Source organism: Oncorhynchus masou, chromosome 25 (assembly GCF_036934945.1).
Source record: "Oncorhynchus masou masou isolate Uvic2021 chromosome 25, UVic_Omas_1.1, whole genome shotgun sequence".
Classification (NCBI taxonomy): Eukaryota; Metazoa; Chordata; class Actinopteri; order Salmoniformes; family Salmonidae; genus Oncorhynchus; species Oncorhynchus masou.
The window spans coordinates 40,785,320-40,809,636 of record NC_088236.1 but is presented as its reverse complement, the minus strand read 5'-3'; the positions used below and the strand labels follow the sequence as shown (position 1 = coordinate 40,809,636).

The following is a 24,317-nucleotide window of genomic DNA, read 5'->3' as shown; positions in this document are numbered from 1 at the left end:
CCTTGGTGTGTGCATGTGTCTGACCTGGAGACTTTGCAACGTGTCTCGATCAGGTCACTCTCCACATCCAGAAGGTGGGCGTGGTTCCGCAGCTCCAGGGGCGAGGTCAGTCTCTTCAGCCTGAGCAGAGCCACACAGAACTGGGCTCCCATCTCCTCCAGCTCCCTGGTGCCTATCTGGAGCCCCTGGACACACACATTATTAACACTTACTGTGCAAACACATTGTATATACCCATGCGTGTACACAAGCACACATAATTAACACTACACACGCACAAACACACACAGCAGGTAGCCTAGTGGTTAAAGCGACAAGGTGGAAAAAAAAGGGTCAATGTGCCCTTGAGCAAAGGCACTTAACCCTAATTGAGTCAAGGTCACTGTTGATAATGGCTGACCCTGGCCATGACGCCACTCTCCGGGAGAGTTGGGAGATGCAAAAAAACACATTCCCAATTTACACATGCTTATGATACAGACCTGTGCATGTGTGAAACAGGCCAACTATAAGCACCAACCTAATTATTATCACACACACTTCTGTCCCACGGGCAGGCTCTCAAGTCTACAGCGGGCTTCTAGTAAAACTTCTGTAGCAGTAACAGGATTCTGTTGCAGTGTGTTAAGACTCGGAGCAGAACTAAAAAGAGGACACTGGCTTGGCGGGACCATGGGAAATAGAACCTCAACTAAATACGATCCCTGAACATCTGTCCAAACACTTTCCCCCTCCACATGCATAACTTAGTCAGCAGGGATGGAAGGAGAGGGACCATGCAAAACAGGCAACCCTAGCCTGCCCCTGGGCTCTGCAGATGTTGACATTGGCAACCCCAGTGCTGAGAGGGGGAGAGGAGCTGACAGAGGTTTCTGCACTCACTGGACACTCATAGACCGAACATGAACTCAGTCATCATGGAGTGCGCACACACACACACACACTAACAGCTTTGAGTCACTAACAGTATGATTTACAGGACTATGGCTCCCCCTGCTGGTTGTTGGTCCACACACACACCAGGCTGTATCGACACAAACACACTCCACACACACACCCCCCTTGCATTTGTCATTGCTGGGATACACCCCCACCTTGTATTTGCCCTGGTCACAGCCACAGAGTGTGCTCTCCATGGTGTAGCTCCGCTGAACTCCGATCTCCCTCCACACCACCACACGGGCCGTGGCCTCCTTGGAGCGTTCCACCACAAAGCTGCAGCTGGCCATGCTGAAGGCCGGCGCCGTCTGGGACAGGATCTTAGGCAGAGTCTGAGGGAGGGAGAAGGGGAGAAGAGTTGGAGTGCAACACCTATAGACAACAGCTAGTGAGGGCTCGTTTGTGTCGGAGAGAGGATACGCTATGGGTGGATAGGAGATTATCTGAAAGAGATTAAACAGCATGATCATTACACAGGTGCACCTTGTGCTGGGGACAATAAAAGGCCACTCTAAAATGTGCAGTTTTGTCACACAACATCACGTTTCAAATTTTGAGGAAACGTACAATTGGCATGTTGACCGCAGGAATGTCCACCAGAGGTGTTTACAGAAAAAGTAATGTTCATTTCTCGACCATAAGCCTCTTCCAACGTCGTTTTAGAGAATTGGCAGTACGTCCAACTGTCCTCACGACAGTAGATCACATGTATGGCGTTGTGTGGGCGAGCAGTTTGCTGATATCCACGTTGTGAACAGAGAGCCCCATGATGGCGGTGTGACTATGGTATGGGCATGCTTAAGCTACAGACAGTGAACACAATTGCATTTTATCGATGGCAATTTGAATGAAAAGAGATACCATGACGAGATCCTGAGGTCCATTGTCGTGCCATTCATCCGACGCCATCACCCACCTCATGTTTCAGCATGATAATGCACAGCAGATAATGGAAATGGTGGTCACACAAGATACTGGCTGGTATTCTGATCCACGCCCCTACCTTTTCATTTTAAGGTATCTATGACCAACACATCTGTATTTCCAGTCAGGTGAAATCCATAGATTAGGGCCTAGTGAAGTTATTTCAATTGACTGATTTCCTTACATGAACTTGTAACTCCGTAAAATCAGTTGCGTTTACATTTTTGTTCAGTATATGCGTGAGTGTACTGTATGTGTACTGTATGTGTACTGTATGTGTGTCTCTCACCCTGTAGCCAAGGTCCTCGTGTAGCTCACAGGATGTGGCGCTGATGTTGGTCTGCCATACGGTCTCCTTCAAACTACAACCGTACATGAACACGTTCTTCTTCCGGGAGTGACCGTGGTAGTCACAGAACACCTACACACCAGAGGGAGGGAGGGAGAGGACTCAAGTCACCAACAGTGAAGTGGACGACTGAACTTATGAAGACAGTCGAACTTCGTCAGTCTGGCTCTACCGCCACGACCGTTAGGGAAAGTGACAAGGTTAAGGTTATGACCGAGTTAGCCACGTGCGACCAGCGGCTGTAAGGGTATCGTGGGCTACGGCACGCATATGGCGGTTACGGTATGTAAGCGTGGTTGGGCTCACCAGTGGAGCCCTCTGGATGGCGGCGAGGTACTGCAGCAGGCTCTTGGTGTGGTAGATGGTAGGATGCAGCTCAGGGTTGGGGCTCTGCCACTGTCGGTTCAGATCCTCCCCACTCAGAGAGCAGCGATGACTGGAGGGAGAAACAGAGTTGTTGTTATATACAGAGCCTTCAGAAAGTATTCACACCCTTTGACTTTTTCTACATTTTTGTTGTGTTACAGCCTGGATTTAATTGAGATTTCTTGTCACTGGCCTCCACACAATACCCCATATTGTCAATGTTAATTACAAATGAAAAGCTGACATTTTTTAAGTATTCAACCGCTTTGTTATGGCAAGCCTAAATAAGTTTGGGAGTAGAAAATGTGCAAGTCACATAATAAGTTGCATGGACTCATGCTGTGTGCATTAATAGTGTTAAACATTAATTTTTTAGTGACTACCTCATCTCTGTACCCACACATACAATTATCTGTAAGGTCCCTCGGTCGAGCAGTGAATTTCAAACACAGATTCAACCACAAAAGACCAGGGAGGTTTTCCAATACCTCACAAAGAAATGCATCTATTGGTAAATAAGAACAAAAACAAAAAGATTACATTGAATATCCCTTTGAGCATGGTGAAGTTACTTATTACACTTTGGATGGTGTATCAATGCACCCAGTCACTACAAAGATACAGGCGTCCTTCCTAACTCAGTTGCTGGAGAGGAAGGAGACCGCTCAGGGATTTTACCACGAGGCCAATGGTGACTAAGACAGTAACAGAGTTTAATGACTGTGATAGGAGAAAACTGAATTCACCTTCAGCAGGAATAATAACCTAAAACACAATGCCAAATCTAAACTGGAGATGCTTAGAAAGAAGACAGTGAATGTTCCCGAGTGGCCGAGTTACAGTTTTGACTTAAATCTGCTTGAAAATCTATGGCAAGACCTGAAAATGGTTAACTAGCAATGATAAACAACCAATTTAACAGAGTGTGAAGAATTTAGAAAATAATAAATGGGCAAATGTTGCACAATCCAGATTTGGAGAGCTCGTAGAGACTTACCCAGAAATCTCTGCCAAAAGATGATTCTAAAATGTCTCAAGGGGTTGAATACTTATCTAATCAAGATAAATTAGTGTTCTATTTTTCTTCTTTTTTTCTCACAAATATTCAAAATTTTCTTCCACTTTGACATAAGATTATTTTGTGTAGATCGTCGACCAAAAATTATAATTCAATCAATTTTAACCCCACTTTGTAACAACAAAAGGAGGAAAAGGTCAAGAGGTGTGAATACTTTCTGAAGGCACTGTAGTATTCAGTTTGTGTGTGTCCATGCCAAGTATGTGCACATGTTCATACGCACATTCTACTTGTGTGTGTGTGTGTGTACACTTACTTGCCGTTGACCACTCCGTCAGGGTTGAGCATGGGGACTATCTTGAAGATGTAGGCCTCCCTGAGACTGTGTGCCAGGGGGCTACTACCCATCAGGAACTCCAGGGTGCCCTTCATCACCCAGCTGGCGTTGGTCTCCCCTGGGTGCACTCGTGATGACAGGAACACCAGAGGACGGTTCCCTGGACACACACAAATCACATAAAAATACACTCAGCAACACCCCCAAAAGAAGGATGAGACAGTAATGTGACAGAGAGACAGTGATATATTTAAGTCATTCTAGGTCAGTCCCCATCACAGTAGTCAGTCAGTACTCACTGAACTGGCAGATCTGGTCGTTGCTGGTGGACTCGGGCATGGCGGTGATGGTGAGGAGGGGGCAGCTATTACCACCAAGAGTCTCACACAGGATGTCTTGGCGCATGTAGATCTGAGGGGTCCGCAGCGCCTCCAGCTTCTGAAGGTGCATCTGGGCAGGAACACAGCTAATAAGGAGGCTTTACACAACAGTGGACCTCTGTTGGGCTAGCAGAGTAGTACAGTGCCTTGCAAAAGCATTCACCCCCTTGACGGTTTTTCCTATTTTTTGCATTACAACCTGTCATTTAAATGGATTTTATTTGGATTTCATGTAATGGACACACAAAATAGTGAAACGAAAAAAATAACTGAAAAGTGGTGCATGCATACATATTCACCCCTTTTGCAATGAAGCCCCTAAATAAGATCTGGTGCAATTAATTACCTTCAGAAGTAACATAATTAGTTAAATAAAGTCCACCTGTGTGCAATCTAAGTGTCACATGATCTCAGTATATATCTATCTATACACACACACACACACACACACACACACACACACGGCCAAAAGTTGAGAATGACACAAATATTAATTTTCACAAAGTCTGCTGCCTCAGTTTGTCCGATGGCAATTTGCATATACTCCAGAATGTTATGAAGAGTGATCAGATGAATTGCAAAGTCCCTCTTTGCCATGCAAATGAACTGAATCCCCCAAAAAACATTTCCACTGCATTTCAGCTCTGCCACAAAAGGACCAGCTGACATGATGTCAGTGAATCTCTCTTTAACACAGGTGTGAGTATTGACGAGGACAAGGCTGGAGATCACTCTGTCATGCTGAATGAGTTCGAATAACAGACTGGAAGCTTCAAAAGGAGGGTGGTGCTTGGAATCATTGTTCTTCCTCTGTCAACCATGGTTACCAGCAAGGAAACATGTGCCGTCATCATTGCTTTGCACAAAAAGGCATTCACAGGCAAGGATATTGCTGCCTGTAAGATTGCACCAAAATCAACCATTTATCGGATCAGAGCGGTTCAATTGTTGTGAAGGCTTCAGAGCGCCCAAGAAAGTCCAGCAATTGCCAGGACCGTCTCCTAAAGTTGATTCAGCATCGGGATACCACCAGTACAGAGCTTGCTCAGGAATGGCAGCAGGAATGCCATTCCTGAGCAAGCTCTGTACTGGTGGTGCCCCGATCCCGCTGCCGAATCAACTTTAGGAGACGGTCCTGGCGCTTGCTGGACTTTCTTGGGCCATTCCTGAGCAATCTGCACACACAGTGAGGCGAAGACTTCTGGAGGATGGCCTGGTGTCAAGAAGGGCAGCAAAGAAGCCACTTCTCTCCAGGAAAAACATCTGGGACAGACTGATATTTTGCAAAATGTACAGGGATTGGACTGCTGAGGACTGGGGTAAAGTCATTTTCTCTGATGAATCTCCTTTCCGATGGTTTGAGGCATCCAGAAAAAAGCTTGTCCGGAGAAGACAAGGTGAGCGCTACCATCAGTCCTGTGTCAAGCATCCTGACACCATTCATGTGTGGGGTTGCTTCTCAGCCAAGGGAGTGGGCTCACTCACAATTTTGCCTAAGAACACAGCCATGAATAAGAAATGGTGCCAACACATCCTCCGAGAGCAACTTCTCCCAACCACCCAGGAACAGTTTGGTGACAAACAATGCTGTTTCCAGCATGATGGAGCACCTTGACATAAGGCAAAAGTGATAACTAAGTGGCTCGGGGAACAAAACATCAATATTTTGGGTCCATGGCCAGGAAACTCCCCAGACCTTAATCCCATTGAGAACTTGAGGTCAATCCTCAAGGAGGCAGGTGGACAAACAAAACCCCACAAATTCTGACAAACTCCAAGCATTGATTATGCAAGCATGGGCTGCCATCAGTCAGGATGTGGCCCAGAAGTTAATTGACAGCATGCCAGGGAGGATTGCAGAGGTCTTGAAAAAGAAGGGTCAACACTGCAAATACCGCAAATATTGACTTTTGGCATCAACTTCATGTAATTGTCAATAAAAGCCTTTAACACTTATGAAATGCTTGTAATTATACTTCAGTATACTTCAGTATTCCAAAGTAACATCTGACAAACATATCTAAACGCAATGAAGCAGCAAACTTTGTGGAAATTCTCTAATCTTTTGGCCACGACTGTACACACCTGTTCTGAAAGGCCCCAGAGTCTGCAACACCACTAAGCAAGAGGCACCACCAAGCAAGCGGCACCATGAAGACCAAGGAGCTCCCCAAACAGGTCAGGGACAAAGTTGTGGAGAAGTACAGATCAGGGCTGGGTTATAAAAAAATATCGGAAACTTTTTACATCCCATTGGAGTATCTGTCCATAGGACCACTTTAAGCCATAAACTCCACAGAGCTGGGCTTTACGGAAGAGTGGCCAGAAAAAAGTCATCGCTTAAAGAAAAAATAAGCAAACACGTTTGGTGTTTGCCAAAAGGCATGTGGGAGACTCCCCAAACATATGGAAGAAAATTTAGCTTTTTGGCCATCAAGGAAAACGCTATGTCTGGTGCAAGTCCAACACCTCTCATCACCCCGAGAACACCGTTTTTCATTAGCAGGGACTGTGAAACTGGTCAGAATTGAAGGATTAATGGATGGCGCTAAATACAGGGACATTTTTAAGGGAAACCTGTTTCAGTCTTCCAGAGATTTGAGACTGGGATGGAGGTTCACCTTCCAGCAGGGCAATGACCCTAAGCATACTGCTAAAACAACACTTGAGTGAAACATTTAAATGTCTTGGAATGGCCTAGTCAAAACCCAGACCTCAATACAATTGAGAATGTGTGGTATGACTTAAATATTGCTGCACACCAGCGGAACCCATCCAACTTGATGGAGCCGTTTTGCCTTGAAGAATGGTTAAAAATCCCAGTGGCTAGATGTGCCAAGCTTATAGAGACATACCCCAAGAGACTTGCAGCTGTAATTGCTGCAAAAGGTGGCTCTACAAAGTATTGACTTTGGGGAGGGGGGGTGAATAGTTATGTACTCTCAAGTTCTGTTCTTATTTCTTGTTTGTTTCACAAAAAACAAACATTTTATAGAGAAAATAGAATAGAGAAAATGCCAATTCGCAAGCCACTGCACCACAACTAATTAACATGTTCAATCTCCAAAACGGTGAAACAGTTTTTCCAGAGTTTTATACCTGTAGAGTAGGTGTAGAAATATATTACCTTTAGAGTAGAGTAGGTATAGGGCTAGTGATATACACTCAGCCAGTTTATTAGGTACACCCATCTAGTACTGGGTCGGACCCCCCTTTGCCTCCTGAACAGCCTGAATTTGTAAGGGTTTCTACAAGTTGGAAACGTTACACATGGATGTTGGTCCATGCTAACGCGATAGCATCACGCAGTTGCTGCAGATTGGTGGTACACCAGGAAGAATGGACCCATGGACTCATGCTGTTTATGTCAAATCTTGACTCTGCCATCAGCATGACGTAACAGGAACCGGGATTTGTCGGACCAGGCGATGTTTTTCCACTCCTCAATTGTCCGGTGATTGTGTGCTCACTGGAGCCGCTACTTCTTGTTTTGAGCTGATAGGAGTGGAACCCGGTGTGGTCGTCTGCTGCAATATCCCATCCATGACAAGGATCGACGACTTGCGCGTTCCGAGATGCCATTCTGCACACCACTGTTGTACTGCGCTGTTATTTACCTGTTTGTGGCCCGCCTGTTGGCTTGCACGATTCCTGCCATTCTCCTTCGACCTCTCATCAACGAGCTGTTTTTGCCCGACTGGATGTTTTTTTTGTTTCTTGCACCATTCCCGGTAATACCTAGAAAATTCCAGGAGGCCGGCCGTTTCTGAGATACCAGAACCGGCGTGCCTGGCATAGACAATCATACCACGCTCAAAGTCGCCTAGGTCACTCGTTTTGCCCATTCTAACGTTCAATCGAACAATAACTGATTGCATCAATGCCTGTCTGCCTGCTTTATATAGCAAGCTATGGCCACTGAGTATAACAAACATTAGGAACATCTTCCTAATATTGAGTTGCACCCCCCCCCTTTTGCCCTCAGAACAGGCATGGACTCTACAAGGTGTTGAAAGCGTTCCACAGGGATACTGGCCCATGTTGACTCCAATGCTTCCCACAATTGTGTCAAGTTGACTAGATGTCCTTTAGGTGCCGGACCATTCTTGATACACACAGGAAACTGTTGAGCGTGAAAAATCCAGCAGCATTGCAGTTCTTGACACTAGCCGGTGCGCCTGGCACCTATTACCATACCCCCGTTCAAAGGCTCTTAAATATTTTGTCTTGCCTATTCACCCTCTGAATGGCACACATACACAATCAATGTCTCAATTGTCTCAAGGCTTAAAAGTCCTTCTTTAACCTGTCTTCTCCCTTTCATCGATAGTCATTTAAATGGATTCAACAAATGACGTCAAAAAGAGATCATAGCTTTTACCTGGATTGACCTGGTCAGTCTATGTCATGGAAATAGCAGGTGTCCTTAATGTTTTGTACACTCAGTGTATAGTACCTTCAGAGTCGAGTAGGTGTAGGGGTAATGGTAAGCGAAGTAGCAGACATCGTCCTTGTGGTTGAAGGTCATGCTGAACGTCATTGTGTAGTAGGACTTCCCCTTCTGACCGCCTGCCGCAATCGAGCTCCTGGAGAAGTGGTTTCTGGGTAAAAGGAGGTTGAAAATCTCACAAATGCTAGAGAGAATGACAAACAGAAACCAGCGAACAAAGTCAAATCAAATCAAATTTTATTTGTCACATACACATGGTTAGCAGATGTTAATGCGAGTGTAGCAAAATGCTTGTGCTTCTAGTTCTGACAATGCAGTAATAACCAACAAGTAATCTAACTAACAATTCCTAAACTACTGTCTTATACACAGTGTAAGGGGATAAAGAATATGTACATAAGGATATATGAATGAGTGATGGTACAGAGCAGCATAGGCAAGATACAGTAGATGGTATCGAGTACAGTATATACATATGAGATGAGTATGTAAACAAAGTGGCATAGTTAAAGTGGCTAGTGATACATGTATTACATAAGGATGAGGTCGATGATATAGAGTACAGTATATACGTATGCATATGAGATGAATAATGTAGGGTAAGTAACATTATATAAGGTAGCATTGTTTAAAGTGGTTAGTGATATATTTACATCATTTCCCATCAATACCCATTATTAAAGGAGCTGGAGTTGAGTCAGTGACAGTGTGTTGGCAGCAGCCACTCAATGTTAGTGGTGGCTGTTTAACAGTCTGATGGCCTTGAGATAGAAGCTGTTTTTCAGTCTCTCGGTCCCAGCTTTGATGCACCTGTACTGACCTCGCCTTCTGGATGATAGCGGGGTGAACAGGAAGTGGCTCGGGTGGTTGTTGTCCTTGATGATCTTTATGGCCTTCCTGTAATATCGGGTGGTGTAGGTGTCCTGGAGGGCAGGTAGTTTGCCCCCGGTGATGCGTTGTGCAGACCTCACTACCCTCTGGAGAGCCTTACAGTTGAGGGCGGAGCAGTTGCCGTACCAGGCGGTGATACAGCCCGCCAGGATGCTCTCGATTGTGCATCTGTAGAAGTTTGTGAGTGCTTTTGGTGACAAGCCGAATTTCTTCAGCCTCCTGAGGTTGAAGAGGCGCTGCTGCGCCTTCTTCACGATGCTGTCTGTGTGAGTGGACCAATTCAGTTTGTCTGTGATGTGTATGCCGAGGAACTTAAAACTTGCTACTCTCTCCACTACTGTTCCATCGATGTGGATAGGGGGGTGTTCCCTCTGCTGTTTCCTGAAGTCCACAATCATCTCCTTAGTTTTGTTGGCATTGAGTGTGAGGTTATCTTCCTGACACCACACTCCGAGGGCCCTCACCTCCTCCCTGTAGGCCGTCTCGTCGTTGTTGGTAATCAAGCCTACCACTGTTGTGTCGTCTGCAAACTTGATGATTGAGTTGGAGGCATGCGTGGCCACGCAGTCGTGGGTGAACAGGGAGTACAGGAGAGGGCTCAGATCGCACCCTTGTGGGGCCCCAGTGTTGAGGATCAGCGGGGAGGAGATGTTGTTACCTACCCTCACCACCTGGGGGCGGCCCATCAGGAAGTCCAGTACCCAGTTGCACAGGGCGGGGTCGAGACCCAGGGTCTCGAGCTTGATGACGAGCTTGGAGGGTACTATGGTGTTGAATGCCGAGCTGTAGTCGATGAACAGCATTCTCACATAGGTATTCCTCTTGTCCAGATGGGTTAGGGCAGTGTGCAGTGTGGTTGAGATTGCATCGTCTGTGGACCTATTTGGGCGGTAAGCAAATTGGAGTGGGTCTAGGGTGTCAGGTAGGGTGGAGGTGATATGGTCCTTGACTAGTCTCTCAAAGCACTTCATGATGACGGAAGTGAGTGCTACGGGGCGGTAGTCGTTTCGCTCAGTTACCTTAGCTTTCTTGGGAACAGGAACAATGGTGGCCCTCTTGAAGCATGTGGGAACAGCAGACTGGTATAGGGATTGATTGAATATGTCCGTAAACACACCAGCCAGCTGGTCTGCGCATGCTCTGAGGGCGCGGCTGGGGATGCCGTCTGGGCCTGCAGCGTTGCGAGGGTTAACACGTTTAAATGTTTTACTCACCTCGGCTGCAGTGAAGGAGAGACCGCATGTTTCCGTTGCAGGCCGTGTCAGTGGCACTGTATTGTCCTCAAAGCGGGCAAAAAAGTTATTTAGTCTGCCTGGGAGCAAGACATCCTGGTCCGTGACTGGGCTGGATTTCTTCCTGTAGTCCGTGATTGACTGTAGACCCTGCCACATGCCTCTTGTGTCTGAGCCGTTGAATTGAGATTCTACTTTGTCTCTGTACTGACGCTTAGCTTGTTTGATAGCCTTGCGGAGGGAATAGCTGCACTGTTTGTACTCGGTCATGTTACCAGACACCTTGCCCTGATTAAAAGCAGTGGTTCACGCTTTCAGTTTCACGCGAATGCTGCCATCAATCCACGGTTTCTGGTTAGGGAATGTTTTAATCGTTGCTATGGGAACGACATCTTCAACGCACGTTCTAATGAACTCGCACACCGAATCAGCGTATTCGTCAATGTTGTTATCTGACGCAATATGAAACATGTCCCAGTCCACGTGATGGAAGCAGTCTTGGAGTGTGGAGTCAGCTTGGTCGGACCAGCGTTGGACAGACCTCAGCGTGGGAGCTTCTTGTTTTAGTTTTTGTCTGTAGGCAGGTATCAGCAAAATGGAGTCGTGGTCAGCTTTTCCGAAAGGGGGGCGGGGCAGGGCCTTATATGCGTCGCGGAAGTTAGAGTAACAGTGATCCAAGGTTTTTCCACCCCTGGTTGCGCAATCGATATGCTGATAAAATTTAGGGAGTCTTGTTTTCAGATTAGCCTTGTTAAAATCCCCAGCAACAATGAATGCAGCCTCCGGATAAATGGTTTCCAGTTTGCAAAGAGTTAAATAAAGTTCGTTCAGAGCCATCAATGTGTCTGCTTGGGGGGGGGATATATACGGCTGTGATTATAATCGAAGTCACACTCATGACACCAGGACCTACCAAAGTGATCAACAAGTAAGCTATTTGATGGCCCTGTTCAAATACCTTCCTTCCTTCCTTCCTCGATTGCTTGGGGTAAACACAGATCAGGAAGTTATTGGATAAGAGAAAGCAAGGTTACCTTCCCTATTACAACCAATTTAGATCGGTGGTTACTTCAAGGAACAGGCCCAGGCGGAAGGATGCATTTTAGAAGTTTTGCAACGGGGCTCGTTTCTCCTGACAGGTGCACTACTTGTCCGGTGGGCTGTGTCATACTGACTCTGCTCGAGGGGTAAAGTAGGACAATCACACCTACTTGTAGTAACAGATGTCCGTTCCGGTGCGAACCCAACGGGGCCTGCCACTAATGGCCTCCTGAACAGAGTACATCAGCACCTGCATACCTGCAAAACAGTACATGCAGTCAATTTACTAAAGAGAGGTTAATTATATACACACACACACCACATACTGAATTAGCATTTCTATCTAATTAGCATTTCTAGCTTTGCCACACATCAAAGGCTAAATAATGCAAGAAAAAATGACCAAGGCAGTCAGTCGCTCACCGTAGTTGAACTGGCTGTTGGACTTTTCACAGTTGATGATGTTGAAGCGATAGGGAGCTCCCACGCGCATGCCGCTCACCTCAAAGTAGAACCACTGGTGGTAGTGGTTACTGTTGATGTCGGAGTTTAGGACCAAGTCATACTCAAACCTGGAACACACACAGATCACATCAGCTCAACCTTTAGGCAAACCAAAACGGGCCACACATGTGGGCACGGGAGACAAAGTTGAATTTAACAAATACTTGAAAAAATGCATTTATTTTGATGTTGTTCCCAGTTTACATAACAATGGGACACAATACTCACTTTCTGGCTTGAATAGCCTTCCTCAAGTTTCCAGACTCAAACTGAGAGTTGAACTTCAGAGATTCACCGTCATCAATCACCGGGCAACTGAAACAACAGACACCCACACCTTGAGACCAACAGACACCCACACCCTGAGACCAACAGACACCCACACCGTGAGACCAACAGACACCCACACCGTGAGACCAACAGACACCCACACCGTGAGACCAACAGACACCCACACCGTGAGACCAACAGACACCCACACCGTGAGACACACAGACACCCACACCGTGAGACACACAGACACCCACACCCTGAGACCAACAGACACCCACACCCTGAGACCAACAGACACCCACACCGTGAGACCAACAGACACCCACACCGTGAGACCAACAGACACCCACACCGTGAGACCAACAGACACCCACACCCTGAGACCAACAGACACCCACACCGTGAGACACACAGACACCCACACCGTGAGACCAACAGACACCCACACCGTGAGACCAACAGACACCCACACCTTGAGACCAACAGACACCCACACCGTGAGACCAACAGACACCCACACCGTGAGACACACAGACACCCACACCCTGAGACCAACAGACACCCACACCCTGAGACCAACAGACACCCACACCCTGAGACCAACAGACACCCACACCCTGAGACCAACAGACACCCACACCCTGAGACCAACAGACACCCACACCGTGAGACACACAGACACCCACACCCTGAGACCAACAGACACCCACACCCTGAGACCAACAGACACCCACACCCTGAGACCAACAGACACCCACACCCTGAGACCAACAGACACCCACACCCTGAGACCAACAGACACCCACACCCTGAGACACACAGACACCCACACCCTGAGACCAACAGACACCCACACCCTGAGACCAACAGACACCCACACCCTGAGACCAACAGACACCCACACCCTGAGACCAACAGACACCCACACCCTGAGACCAACAGACACCCACACCGTGAGACCAACAGACACCCACACCGTGAGACACACAGACACCCACACCAAGTTTCCTGGACTGAAGATGATGACGCTCACCTCTGTATGTCCAAGTCGTAGACCACTTTATCAAGGATGTCATTGGGGTGGATCAGCCTCTCAATGTCCTGGAAGATCTTAGTCCTGTAGGGGGGCAGAGGACTGAGTGACATCATCATCACACAGCGGCAGCAGGGGAGAGCACTAACAGAACACACCAACCCTTCACTTTGACTCCACACTACTTTGAGCCACCCGACTACCGGAAATAAGTCATTTTCAGTGGAAATAGGTGGCACAAGGAGACATTGAGTGATTTGACTGATTCCAGCTACTGGTCCAGTTCTCTTAATCTCAAACAAGGGGGAGAGGGAGTGCAAAAGAGACACATTGCTGTCGTACCTAGATCAGCGTCTAGGGGTCTCACCTCTGCACGCCATAGACCCTCTCCAGGATGTGTTCTCGGAAGGTGGGCGCAACGTGGCCAAAGTAGTCTGGGTAGGCCACCTCTGAGTACTGTGGCACAGAGCGTGTGCTCTTCACCATCTCCACGTACAGGTCAGGGTCGTGGAGCGGCAGGAGCAACGCCGTGTCCGGCACCTCCAGCACCGCCCCCTCGCCTCCCTCCTCCTCTGCCCACTCCTCTGCTAACGTCTCTTCTGCCCCGCCCCCTTGCCGGGCAGACACACCCCCAGCCAGCAGGGGAGGTTGTCTATAGTGCCTGTTGACCCCTCCTCCTCCACCTCCTGCCCCGCCCTGAGGCCCAGTCCCCTCCAGGGCCACCCGCTCCATCCCCTGCACAAGCTCCTGCTCTAGCCCTGGCTGTGGTCGAACTTGGCTGTGGTCACAGCAGCCATCGTGGTCCTTGGTGATATTGATGGTGTCCAGGGTACGGACTGGGGCCGAGGTGGGGGCTGGGGCCAGAGGAGATGCTTCAGGGTGGGGTTGTTCACCTTTGGCCAGGTGGCACTCCTCCTGGAGAGGGGCGGCAGTTGGGTATTTCGGGGGCAAGGCCTGGGCGGTGGGAACGATGATGGGGCGTTGAGACTTTGGAGCTGCGGGGGTGGCCGTCACACCGCTCTTTGGGTTATCAAAGTTAAATCTCTGCAGACACAGAAAGGAGATTGAACTTTAGGACGACAGGCAGCTTTCTGACCACTTACCATTGTGGTTCCCTCATGAAAAACACACATCTGTATGTTTTACACTGTTTCCTCTAGGGTTTTTTCAGCAGCGGTGGCAAAGCTAGCATGGGGGGCGTGGTAGTGGGCTTGGCCAATGGTGAACATTTTTGAGAACATCGTCTTGGCCGCAGACAATATTCTGCTGTTTTAAAGATAATTGCCTGCAATTCTACACTTTTCGACATGGCTTATGCCATGTTCTTATGCCTGAGTGACTCAAACAAACTATTATTTTACAATGTAGAAAATAGTAAAAAAGAAATAAAAAAACTGGAACGAGTAGGTTTCCAAACTTTGGACTGGTACTGTATATATATATATATTTTTTTTTTTAAATAATATATTTTGGATTGGCGGCAATGAATATAGGGGAATCACTGGTTTTAAAACGGAATGTTACAATATTGATCAGATTTTTTGATGTTGAAGATTCAACTAAAGACACAAAAGGGGGTCTGTCCTGCATTACCTGGAAATCCTCGGAGAGCTCCAGAAAGAATCTCTCATAGATCTTCAGCTCCTCAAACGGCCTGCTATGGGTCTCTTTGGGTCGCAGTTTATTGATGTCCGTTTCTATGTCGTCATTCTGCAAGGGGAGAACACGTCATCAGACCCCTAAATAAGCAGGAGCTGGATCCCAGTGGGGGAAAAAAGTGTATTCAAATGTTTTCACTCTTAACTTCAGAGAGAAGGTGGACAGGGAGCAACTGTGGTGGTGGTCAGTAGTGGTTGCGGTCACACTGTTGGTCTGGTCACTGTAGTGTCACCTGTCCTGTGGTCATTTTGCGGTCAGTCAAACAAGGTGTGGTTTAAATGAAAAAGGCTGCGGTCATGGTTCCTGTACCCTGGCGTGGTGGTCCTTATCCTCCTCCTCGTTCTCTGTGTCGTTCTCGGTCTCAACGTCATCGTTATCGTCGCTCTCGTCCACCACGTCATCCACTGGCAACCACACACGGGGACAAAGGCAAGATTGGGCTCAATTCCAGTTCTATTCAGTATTCAGTAAATCTGGGATTCAATGAATCCAGGAAGTAAACTGACATTCTTCTCAGAGAAGCATTGAGGACAATTGAAATTGGAATTATAATTTCAGTTTACAAGATAAAGGTGTAACCGGGCTGGTTACAGGGTCTAGGGAGAGTTTCCAAAAAATATAAACAATATTTTATTTTTTATCTTTAACACTAAAATAATCTTAAATCCAATGTTAAATGATCCCAATGCTAAATATGATCTGATTTTAGCAAAACTCAGCCAAGATTGGTTGGTTGGATTGTGCACTAGATGAGAGGAGAGGTGATTGCAGTGTCGTTCCATATCATTTCAGCCAGCTTTGCCCCCCTCCCCACCATCTCAGACTGTTATGAAATGGTTTCCACAGCAACATATAAGATAAACATTCCTGCAACATTATTTTGTTGAAATATAATTTGATCTCTGATAAATTAAGCTAATTGACTGCACCCAAATTAGCCCTTTTAATTTACAGGATTCAATAAATATAGTAACCTAAAAAACTATTTGGACCAAACTTCCTCCGACCAATGAGCAAAACATGAGGAACCCCTGGATCCTTCACACACCACTCCCACCACAAAGGCCAGTATACAGTGTGACAAAATCCTCTTTCTTGTGCTTTTTGAGGTGGAACGACCCTGCAGGCAACTGTGAGAATAAGCAGACAGAAATGAGATGAGGAGAGAGATAGAGAGAGAGAACATCTGGCATCTTGATTGGGCAGCCGGACACATGGCTTAAAGAGTGAGGTGACATCAATGAACAACAGTCAGTAAGAGTGAAAGTTCTTGAGTTCCTTAATGTTAGAGGAGACTGTATTCTACTGTGTTAGTAGTGTGATACTAGACTGAGGAGTGTGACTCCGGAGCGGCTAGGCTACTACTTATTGTGACAAGTCTTACCCTATGGGGGCTTTGGTGTAGAACTGGTATATGGGTCTTCCTGAAAGGGACATCTGTGGTGGAGCGTGTGAGTAAACTGTGTGCAATGACCATTGGGGTGATCTAAGTGGCTCGCAAGCATTGTGAGTATAGTATGCGTGTGAGCCTCACCCCCCAGGGGCTGGTTGTAGAGCTGAGCGACGGGCCCTCCTGCCGGTACGTGAGGCAGCTGGTGGTGGAAGACACTCTTGATAGTGGGCAGAGGGAGGCGGTTCTTGGGGAAGCACTTCCTCATGATAAGGCTGGAGGTGTTGATCAGAGGGTCCAGAGTCCTAACTGGAAGGCACTCCTAACAACACATCACCATCATTACTACTGATCGTCATCCACACCGTCATCAGATTCATCATTTACCATCAGTGTTGGTGTAATGTAAAAGGTGAGACCCGAGGTGAGGGTGTCGTGAGGAGAGAGTTGGGATTAAGGCGCATAGACAGAGGGGGGGGGCTCAAACCCCCATCGCCAGAAGTATGTGGTCCAGAGTCGCGAACTTAGACTGCTCCACCAGACTCCGGCACTACTTTTTGGGAGTTTTGTCACCGTACTCACAGTAGAGGTGTTGTAGAGGATCCTCATCCCGTCTGCGTCGATGAAGGCCTTGCGGCCCAGCTTGATGTTGGTGATGTTCTTCAGGCAGCCCAGGACGCCCTTGCGGATCAACATGTGGCGGTGGCGCGTGTCGTTGCGGTGCCAGTCCTGGTAGATGTACAGCAGGACAGGTACATAGGCACGGTCCACCGCCCGCCGGGCATTCGTCTCTGAGGGAGGGAGGGTTTGATGGACGGAGGAGGGAGAAAGAGGGATTGGGAGGGTGATGGAGAGAAGAAGGGAAGGATAAAGGGGTGGATAGAGTGAGTGAGCGAGCGGGGGAGGGAGGGAAGGACACACTGGTTGGTAATCGGCACAGACAATAGCATTGTTCCTGAAAAACCATGACATCGTCCTTAGACACTGCAGAGAGAGGGCGAAAAAAAAGTACTTACTGGATTTGAGCAAGGCCCCCAGTGTGTCCAGGGATACTCTGTTAAGTAAAAGACATCCAGAGAAAGGGGTCAAAAACAGCCACCCCCCAAACACACACACACACACACACACACACACACACACACACACACACACACACACACACACACACACACACACACACACACACACACACACACACACACACACACACACACACACACACACACACACTTACTTCAGCAGACTGGTGTTCTTTTTGCTGTAGGGTCCAATGATTTTGAACATGAGCTCCAGCACTCCATTCTTCCCCAGGGACACAGCATTCACAGCTGAAGACAAACAAACTGAACCTCAGTGCCCTCCACAATAACACCATATAGGAGTTGGCTACAGTAGGTTAGAAACTGTCAGTCAGATTTATGGTTCCTATGGCAACAATAAGTAGTGCCCCCCCCCTTTAGATTTAGAGATTGTTGCGTTTATTAACACCTATAACTGACATTCCCTGCAATCTAGTGCCTTTCTGGAGAACCCTGCCTATGACAACAGTACATTAGGTTAATAACTGTCTGTCAAATGTATGGTTCTGATCAGGGGTCTCCCCCTTTTAAAAAGGTTGTGCTGCTGAGTACAGCTGGGGGGTTGAGACCAAAGGTATGTGGACACTTACAGTTGGAGGAGTAGACCCGTAGAACCTGCAAGCAGGGCAGCAGCAGCTTGTGGTTCTGCAGGTTCTGTTTGAGCAGGTTCACAGTGATGTTCAGAGCTCCGTTCAAACGGGCTTTCACACCAAACTTCCTGTCTGGAGAAAGAGAGACAGAGGGAGTGTGCATGCGAGAATTTGTCTGTTTGTGGTAGGGATTATGGTTTACGGTAGAAGTTTGAATGACTATGTTAGGGCTCTTGTTTCAGCGGTAGAGTACCCATACAGTGTGTGTGTGTGTGTGTGTGTGTGTGTGTGTGTGTATATATAGTACCTTTTGGTCCAACCTTGGCCAGGAGTGAGTGGAGCTGCAGCATGAGCTCCTCGCTGGGGGGAGACTCTTTACTGCCACTGAGGACCAGCTGCAGCAGGATGCCTGTGCCCCCCTTGGACACAAACACACCAACCCTGCGCCCCCCACCTGGGACACACACACACCTATCATTAACACAGCTTCCACAAATGTACAAATAACCATCTCAGTTTCCACAAGTCAATCAATCGCCACAGTTTTACACTGGCAGCCCAATTCTGATATTTTATTCCACTAATTTGTCTTCTGACCAATCACATTTGATCTTTTCACATCAGATCTTTTTTCAGAGCTGATCCGATTGGTCGAAAAATATCAGAATTGGGCAGCCTGTGTAAATACAGCCTAACAAACCACCACTTCAGTCACACCATCTACCCAATCAAAGCACTGTTTCCACCCAAGACAACCTGACACTCATCAAATCAGAGAGCAAGACACTGTCAAACAGGAAACTGTTAAGTTCCCATTATGCAGTTAAAGAGCGGTTCCCACTTACCCACAGTTAACAGCTCATTCAGAATGTACAGAATGTTCAGGATAGTTTGCAGATCCTGTGTGTTCTATCAAAAACAGAGAGCATGCTGGGTATTACCAACACAAAATAACATGTGAGCAATGACAAACACATTCGTACATGTGTGCACACACATAGACAGACTAGGGCTGCTAAACTACCGGTAACATTGGTAATTTTGGTCATTATAATAATAATAATAATATATGCCATTTAACATGTGATTTTATCCAAAGCGACACCTAGTCATAAGTGCATACATTTTACATACGGGTGGTCCCAGGAATCGAATCTACAATCCTGGCATTGCAAGCGCAACTGAGCTACAGAGGACCACAGGTAATCTATGGTAACTTTGGTAATTTATACTTTATATGATTACATTTTTTTAAAGCTATTAAAGTATATTTTCTTTATACATGTGTCCATATTGTCCATGAGTTTCTAGTGAACAGACCATATAGTTTTAGAGAAAATAACCTTGTTAATGAAAAAAAAAGCATTTTACATGTCATAGGGCCACACAGAGGGCCAGAGAATTACAGACACATGACAATGTGAAGTACCCAAAAAGTGTGATAAATTCATGTGATAAATTCCATAGAATCCTCGAATGTTACCATAATTCTGGTATACTGGTAAACTTTGAAAGTTACCAGTAATTTTCCCTCTTTTGCAACCCTAAGAAAAAACAAACCGCCATTCATGCACATAGATTTTAAGACAGGAAAAACTGAAATCCGTTTGACCAAATTTCTACCAGCATGTCACCTGTACAACTCGAAAAAAGATCACCTTTACTCCACACACAGAGATAAATACAAAGCTCTCCCTTGCCATCCATTAGGAAAATCTGACCATAACTCCATCTTCCGGATTTCTGCTTATAAGCAGAAAATCAAAACAGGAAGTATCAGTGACACGCTCATTTAAGAAGTAGTCCAATGAAGCGCATGCTAAGCTACAGGACTGTTTTGCCAACACGACTGGAAAAAGTTCCGGGATTCATCCGACGGCATTGAGGAGTTTACATCAGTTATCGGCTTCATTTATAAGTGCATGCATCGACGACGACGTCCCCACAGTGACCGTGCGTACATATCCCAATCAGAACCAATGGAGTACAGCTGTGGACACCAACCGGTCAATCGTGATCGACTGGTTGATCTCCAAGGCATTCCTAGTTGATCACCAAACATTTCTGTAAAAAAACAAAAAAACAATTGGAACGCAAGGCTTTCTCGTTTTTTTTTTATTTGGTTTGCGCGGTTGGGGGTAGGTTCACTTGATTCAGCAGCCCTAGCGCCGGGAAAGCAAAGTGTTCCCATTTTGAAGGTAGAACTCTGGCTACCTGACAGGCCCAGAGAAAATGCAAATCAAGTGCACTTATAGGCCTACCGCTGGCCAATCAGATTGCTCAGATCAACGTGTCTGCACTGTGACCTCACGCCATAGACTGTGAAAAGAAGCCTCGAACACACAGGAAAGTTGATAATATAAGATTGCAATTTTTTTTTACAACGATGACTAGAGAGACACTCAAAAAATCAGCAAAAAGCTGCTGTTTTTATGAGTAAGGTCATGTTTAAGTTGTTATTCAGCACTGTCAATTTAACTTCAATGGTCTGAGAAGAACAACATTGGCAGGGCAATACAAGTATAGCCAATATGCAGTAATAATGTATTGGGCTTACAACCTACTGCACAAACCTCATTGCTACAAAAGTGTTTTTTATTGGTTCATGTTGCATAGGCTTACGTTTTTCAAGCCCTGTTTAAGCCCTCGGTCTGCATTTTGACTCAGAAAGTGATCTTGACTCAGAAAAGGTTGGTGACCACTGGATTACATGCAACATCTGCATTGAGCTAAAGACTAGAGCTTTCAAGGAGCGGGACACTAACCCGGACGCTTATAAGAAATCCCCCTACGCCCTCGGACGAACAATCAAACAGGAACTAGCGTCAATTCAGGGCTAATATCGAATGCTACTACACCGGCTCTGAAGCTCGTCTGATGTGGCAGGGCTTGCAAACTATCACGGATTACAAAGGGGAAACCCAGCCACGAGCTGCCCAGTGACACGAGCCTACCAGACAAGCTAAATACCTTCTATGCTCGCTTCGAGGCAAGCGATTGATCTGTCATCAAATGATTTATAAGTACATGGGGAGAATAACTAGATGGCGAGATATAAAAGCCATTGCCGAAACCAAGTGTGTGCCATGTAGACTGCATCTCGGTGAGGACTATTATTTCCAATACTTTTAGGACACCATGACGTTGATGGTCCTTGTTATAAGTGAGCTGTACCCTTTTCACACTACTGAGCCGAGCAGAGCCGAGCCGAGCGTACCATACTGTTCCAGCCCGGTTACACATCCATCACAGTTGCTGGAACCCTGCTAAAAATATCAGAGCCAGCTCAGTTTGGTTTGGGTCGGCACGAAAGTGAGAAATGTCTACTCAACGATATTCCTTTTCATGAATGTGTTTGTCTCCTTATGCCCTCTGCTTATGATGTTGCGGTATTGTACATTAGCAGAATGTGGCGTTATAAAAAAATAATAATAATAATTTAAAAACAGACAGCCCAATTCTGATGTTTTGACTAATTAATGGCAAAAGAGCTGATCTGATTAGTCAAAAGACCAACAGTTCAGAATTAGGCTGCCTGTGCAAACGCAACCCAAGCAACATGAATGATCGATTTCTGAGACTATATTAAACACCATAGTGGAACGGGATGTGAACTCACCTCTAAGGTTGCCAGGATGACCTCCATGCCACTGGAGCCCTTGGACATGATCTCCTTCCGTGTCTTCTCTGAAACACAGAGGGACTTAAGTTACATTACGTTTCCCTTCGCCATGTTAGTGTTAACAGGCTACTGTTAATGGGCTACTATAGTAATGACTAGCCTAGTTATATTGTTGTCATTTTTACCATGCCATTTCTTAACCAAATAGCAGAATTCCTGATTTTAAAGTGAAAGTGAGTACTGTATAAGTAAATATGAATAGCATGTACAGTACATTAAACGTTTCCATTTACAGAAATTGTGAAATCCATTTGCTGCTGCTGTAGAAGAGTGAAACATACTCCTCTCTTTGAGAAAGAGGGCTCTGCCCCTCTCTCAGTCTGACCCCAACCCCCATTACTACCCCTCGTTTCTCTCCATTTAGTGTTTTCCTCAGGGGCGTAATTTACAGGAGGGACAGGGCGGATATATTTCACAATTATTAGAAAGAGGCTAAATGTTCCTACCGTATGATACGTTGAAGTCAAAAATACGCCACTGCCTGCCACAGGTTCTCTCTGAAACCGTCTTTACCACATGGATGGACACAAAAACCCCGCAAACTTCCCGGGGACTTGCCCATCACAGAAAATTACCACATCAATCTGTCGCTCTTACACACGTGCACAAAAAGAGCACTAAAAACCAACATAGAGCTAACTCAAACACCAACTCCACGAGGTCCGGAGCCTGCTGTTTTTTTGTTTTACCTTGTTGTTAATTGCACCCACCTGGTGTCCCTAGGTCTAAATCGGTTCCTGATGAGAGGGGAACAACGAAAACATGCAGCGGAACTCGCCGAGAGGGCCAGAGTTGAGTTTGAGGGCCCTAGTAGAAACTAACAGAAATAACAAAGTCCAGGAAAGCAAACAAAATATAACTCAAGTCAGCAGCACCCAGGGCAGCTCGTATCTCATGAAATAGAGACATATTGCTGGTGTGGATGCGAGCCACACCACCCAGGCCAGTAGAGGTTTGATTGAGTGTTTGATTGAGCAGACCTAATGAACCCCGGGATGAATGGGAATATGGAAATGGAATGTGTGAAACATTTATAGGCTCATAAATAAAACACACTTTGAAAAATCAGGTTTCGGCACTGGAGCAGCTAGCGTGTTCAAACGCACGAGCACAACTCGACTCTCAGTGGCTGTGCGAAAAGTGAACTCTAAAAACATTTCTATCACACCGGACTTTTTAAAGCTCCTAGAAAACAAAACAATGGCTCACCGTTGACCCTCAAAACCAAAACAACATAAGTTTGGTGTAAAAGGATGTAAAAGGAGCCATGGAGCACCAACATGTGAAGTTCATAGAGAGCCTGTCAAATTTGGTGTCAAATAAAAGCTAAGAGTCTATATGTTTGAGAAATTAAGGAATATATACATTTTTTCAATCATTTTTCATCCTACAATTTGGAATAAGCAAATGCTTTGATTTCTGGTCAAGCAGACGGAAAAGGGGCTCTTAGAAAACATCTACCAGAAAAGGTATTCAAAACACAATCAAAACACAATCAAGCTGAAGTTAAGATCCTTGCCAACTAATATCAACATTTACATTGAATGTTGCAGAAATCATATGCCTTCTGTAAGTTTAAAAAGTATTGTCTTGCCATTCTGTTACAAAAACACTTAAATTGAAGATATTTTCTAATTTCTCTCATTCATGAGGGAGGATAATGAAAGTTCACAGAAGTAACAAGGTAGACCTACCAATAATGTCATTGTTTTTACTGATAACAATTTAGTTTATGATTGAAGTCTTAAAACGTGTCATTCCATAACAGAATGTCAACAACAAAAAATCTGTAACAGAATGGCTGCAACTGAATTGGCTACAATGGGACAGAGTAGTCACAAACCACAGTTGGGTCACCTGCTACTGTCCACCTTAAAGTTGGTTGCCAACTGCTATATAAAGTCCAAAGAAGAAGAAGCCTGAAGGAGGAGAGATTAATAGAAACAAACTCGGTTGACCGTTTTATCTGTGGATTAATTGTTGGAGTAGAGGACCTTGCGCATTTCAGGTAAAATAACAACCCAATGTATATATCCCAGGACAAATTAGCTAGCAACAGCAATAAATGCCATAAATGTTTCATGCTTTTTGACCTGTTCTCAAATTAATATAATTGGTTCAGAGTTTTAACCTGCGTTTTCTGAGCGTGTCTGGTGTGGGGAGACAAAAATCAACAGTCA

At 46.0% G+C, this 24,317-nt stretch overlaps 1 protein-coding gene across 4 annotated transcripts in view; it reads right to left on the bottom strand.

The window, feature by feature from the left end:
• The window catches only part of LOC135514335 (cytosolic carboxypeptidase 1-like), a 46,063-nt gene that overhangs the window by 4,261 nt on the left and 17,485 nt on the right, over positions 1-24,317 (bottom strand). For 3 of the 4 annotated variants that reach the window (XM_064937747.1, XM_064937748.1, XM_064937750.1), the window contains 22 exons: positions 22,075-22,142; positions 19,301-19,364; positions 18,763-18,909; positions 18,456-18,587; positions 18,021-18,114; positions 17,803-17,840; positions 17,369-17,577; positions 16,931-17,108; positions 15,706-15,800; positions 15,331-15,447; positions 14,105-14,781; positions 13,738-13,839; positions 12,660-12,746; positions 12,351-12,499; positions 12,098-12,185; positions 8,770-8,914; positions 4,233-4,383; positions 3,913-4,093; positions 2,519-2,648; positions 2,153-2,284; positions 1,095-1,271; positions 25-185 (listed from right to left, as the gene is read on the bottom strand). In XM_064937747.1, the coding sequence (XP_064793819.1) occupies positions 25-185; positions 1,095-1,271; positions 2,153-2,284; positions 2,519-2,648; positions 3,913-4,093; positions 4,233-4,383; positions 8,770-8,914; positions 12,098-12,185; positions 12,351-12,499; positions 12,660-12,746; positions 13,738-13,839; positions 14,105-14,781; positions 15,331-15,447; positions 15,706-15,800; positions 16,931-17,108; positions 17,369-17,577; positions 17,803-17,840; positions 18,021-18,114; positions 18,456-18,587; positions 18,763-18,909; positions 19,301-19,364; positions 22,075-22,142 (3,322 nt within the window). The remainder of the gene's footprint in view (positions 1-24; positions 186-1,094; positions 1,272-2,152; positions 2,285-2,518; positions 2,649-3,912; positions 4,094-4,232; positions 4,384-8,769; positions 8,915-12,097; positions 12,186-12,350; positions 12,500-12,659; positions 12,747-13,737; positions 13,840-14,104; positions 14,782-15,330; positions 15,448-15,705; positions 15,801-16,930; positions 17,109-17,368; positions 17,578-17,802; positions 17,841-18,020; positions 18,115-18,455; positions 18,588-18,762; positions 18,910-19,300; positions 19,365-22,074; positions 22,143-24,317) is intronic. The other variant, XM_064937749.1, reaches the window with a different exon arrangement.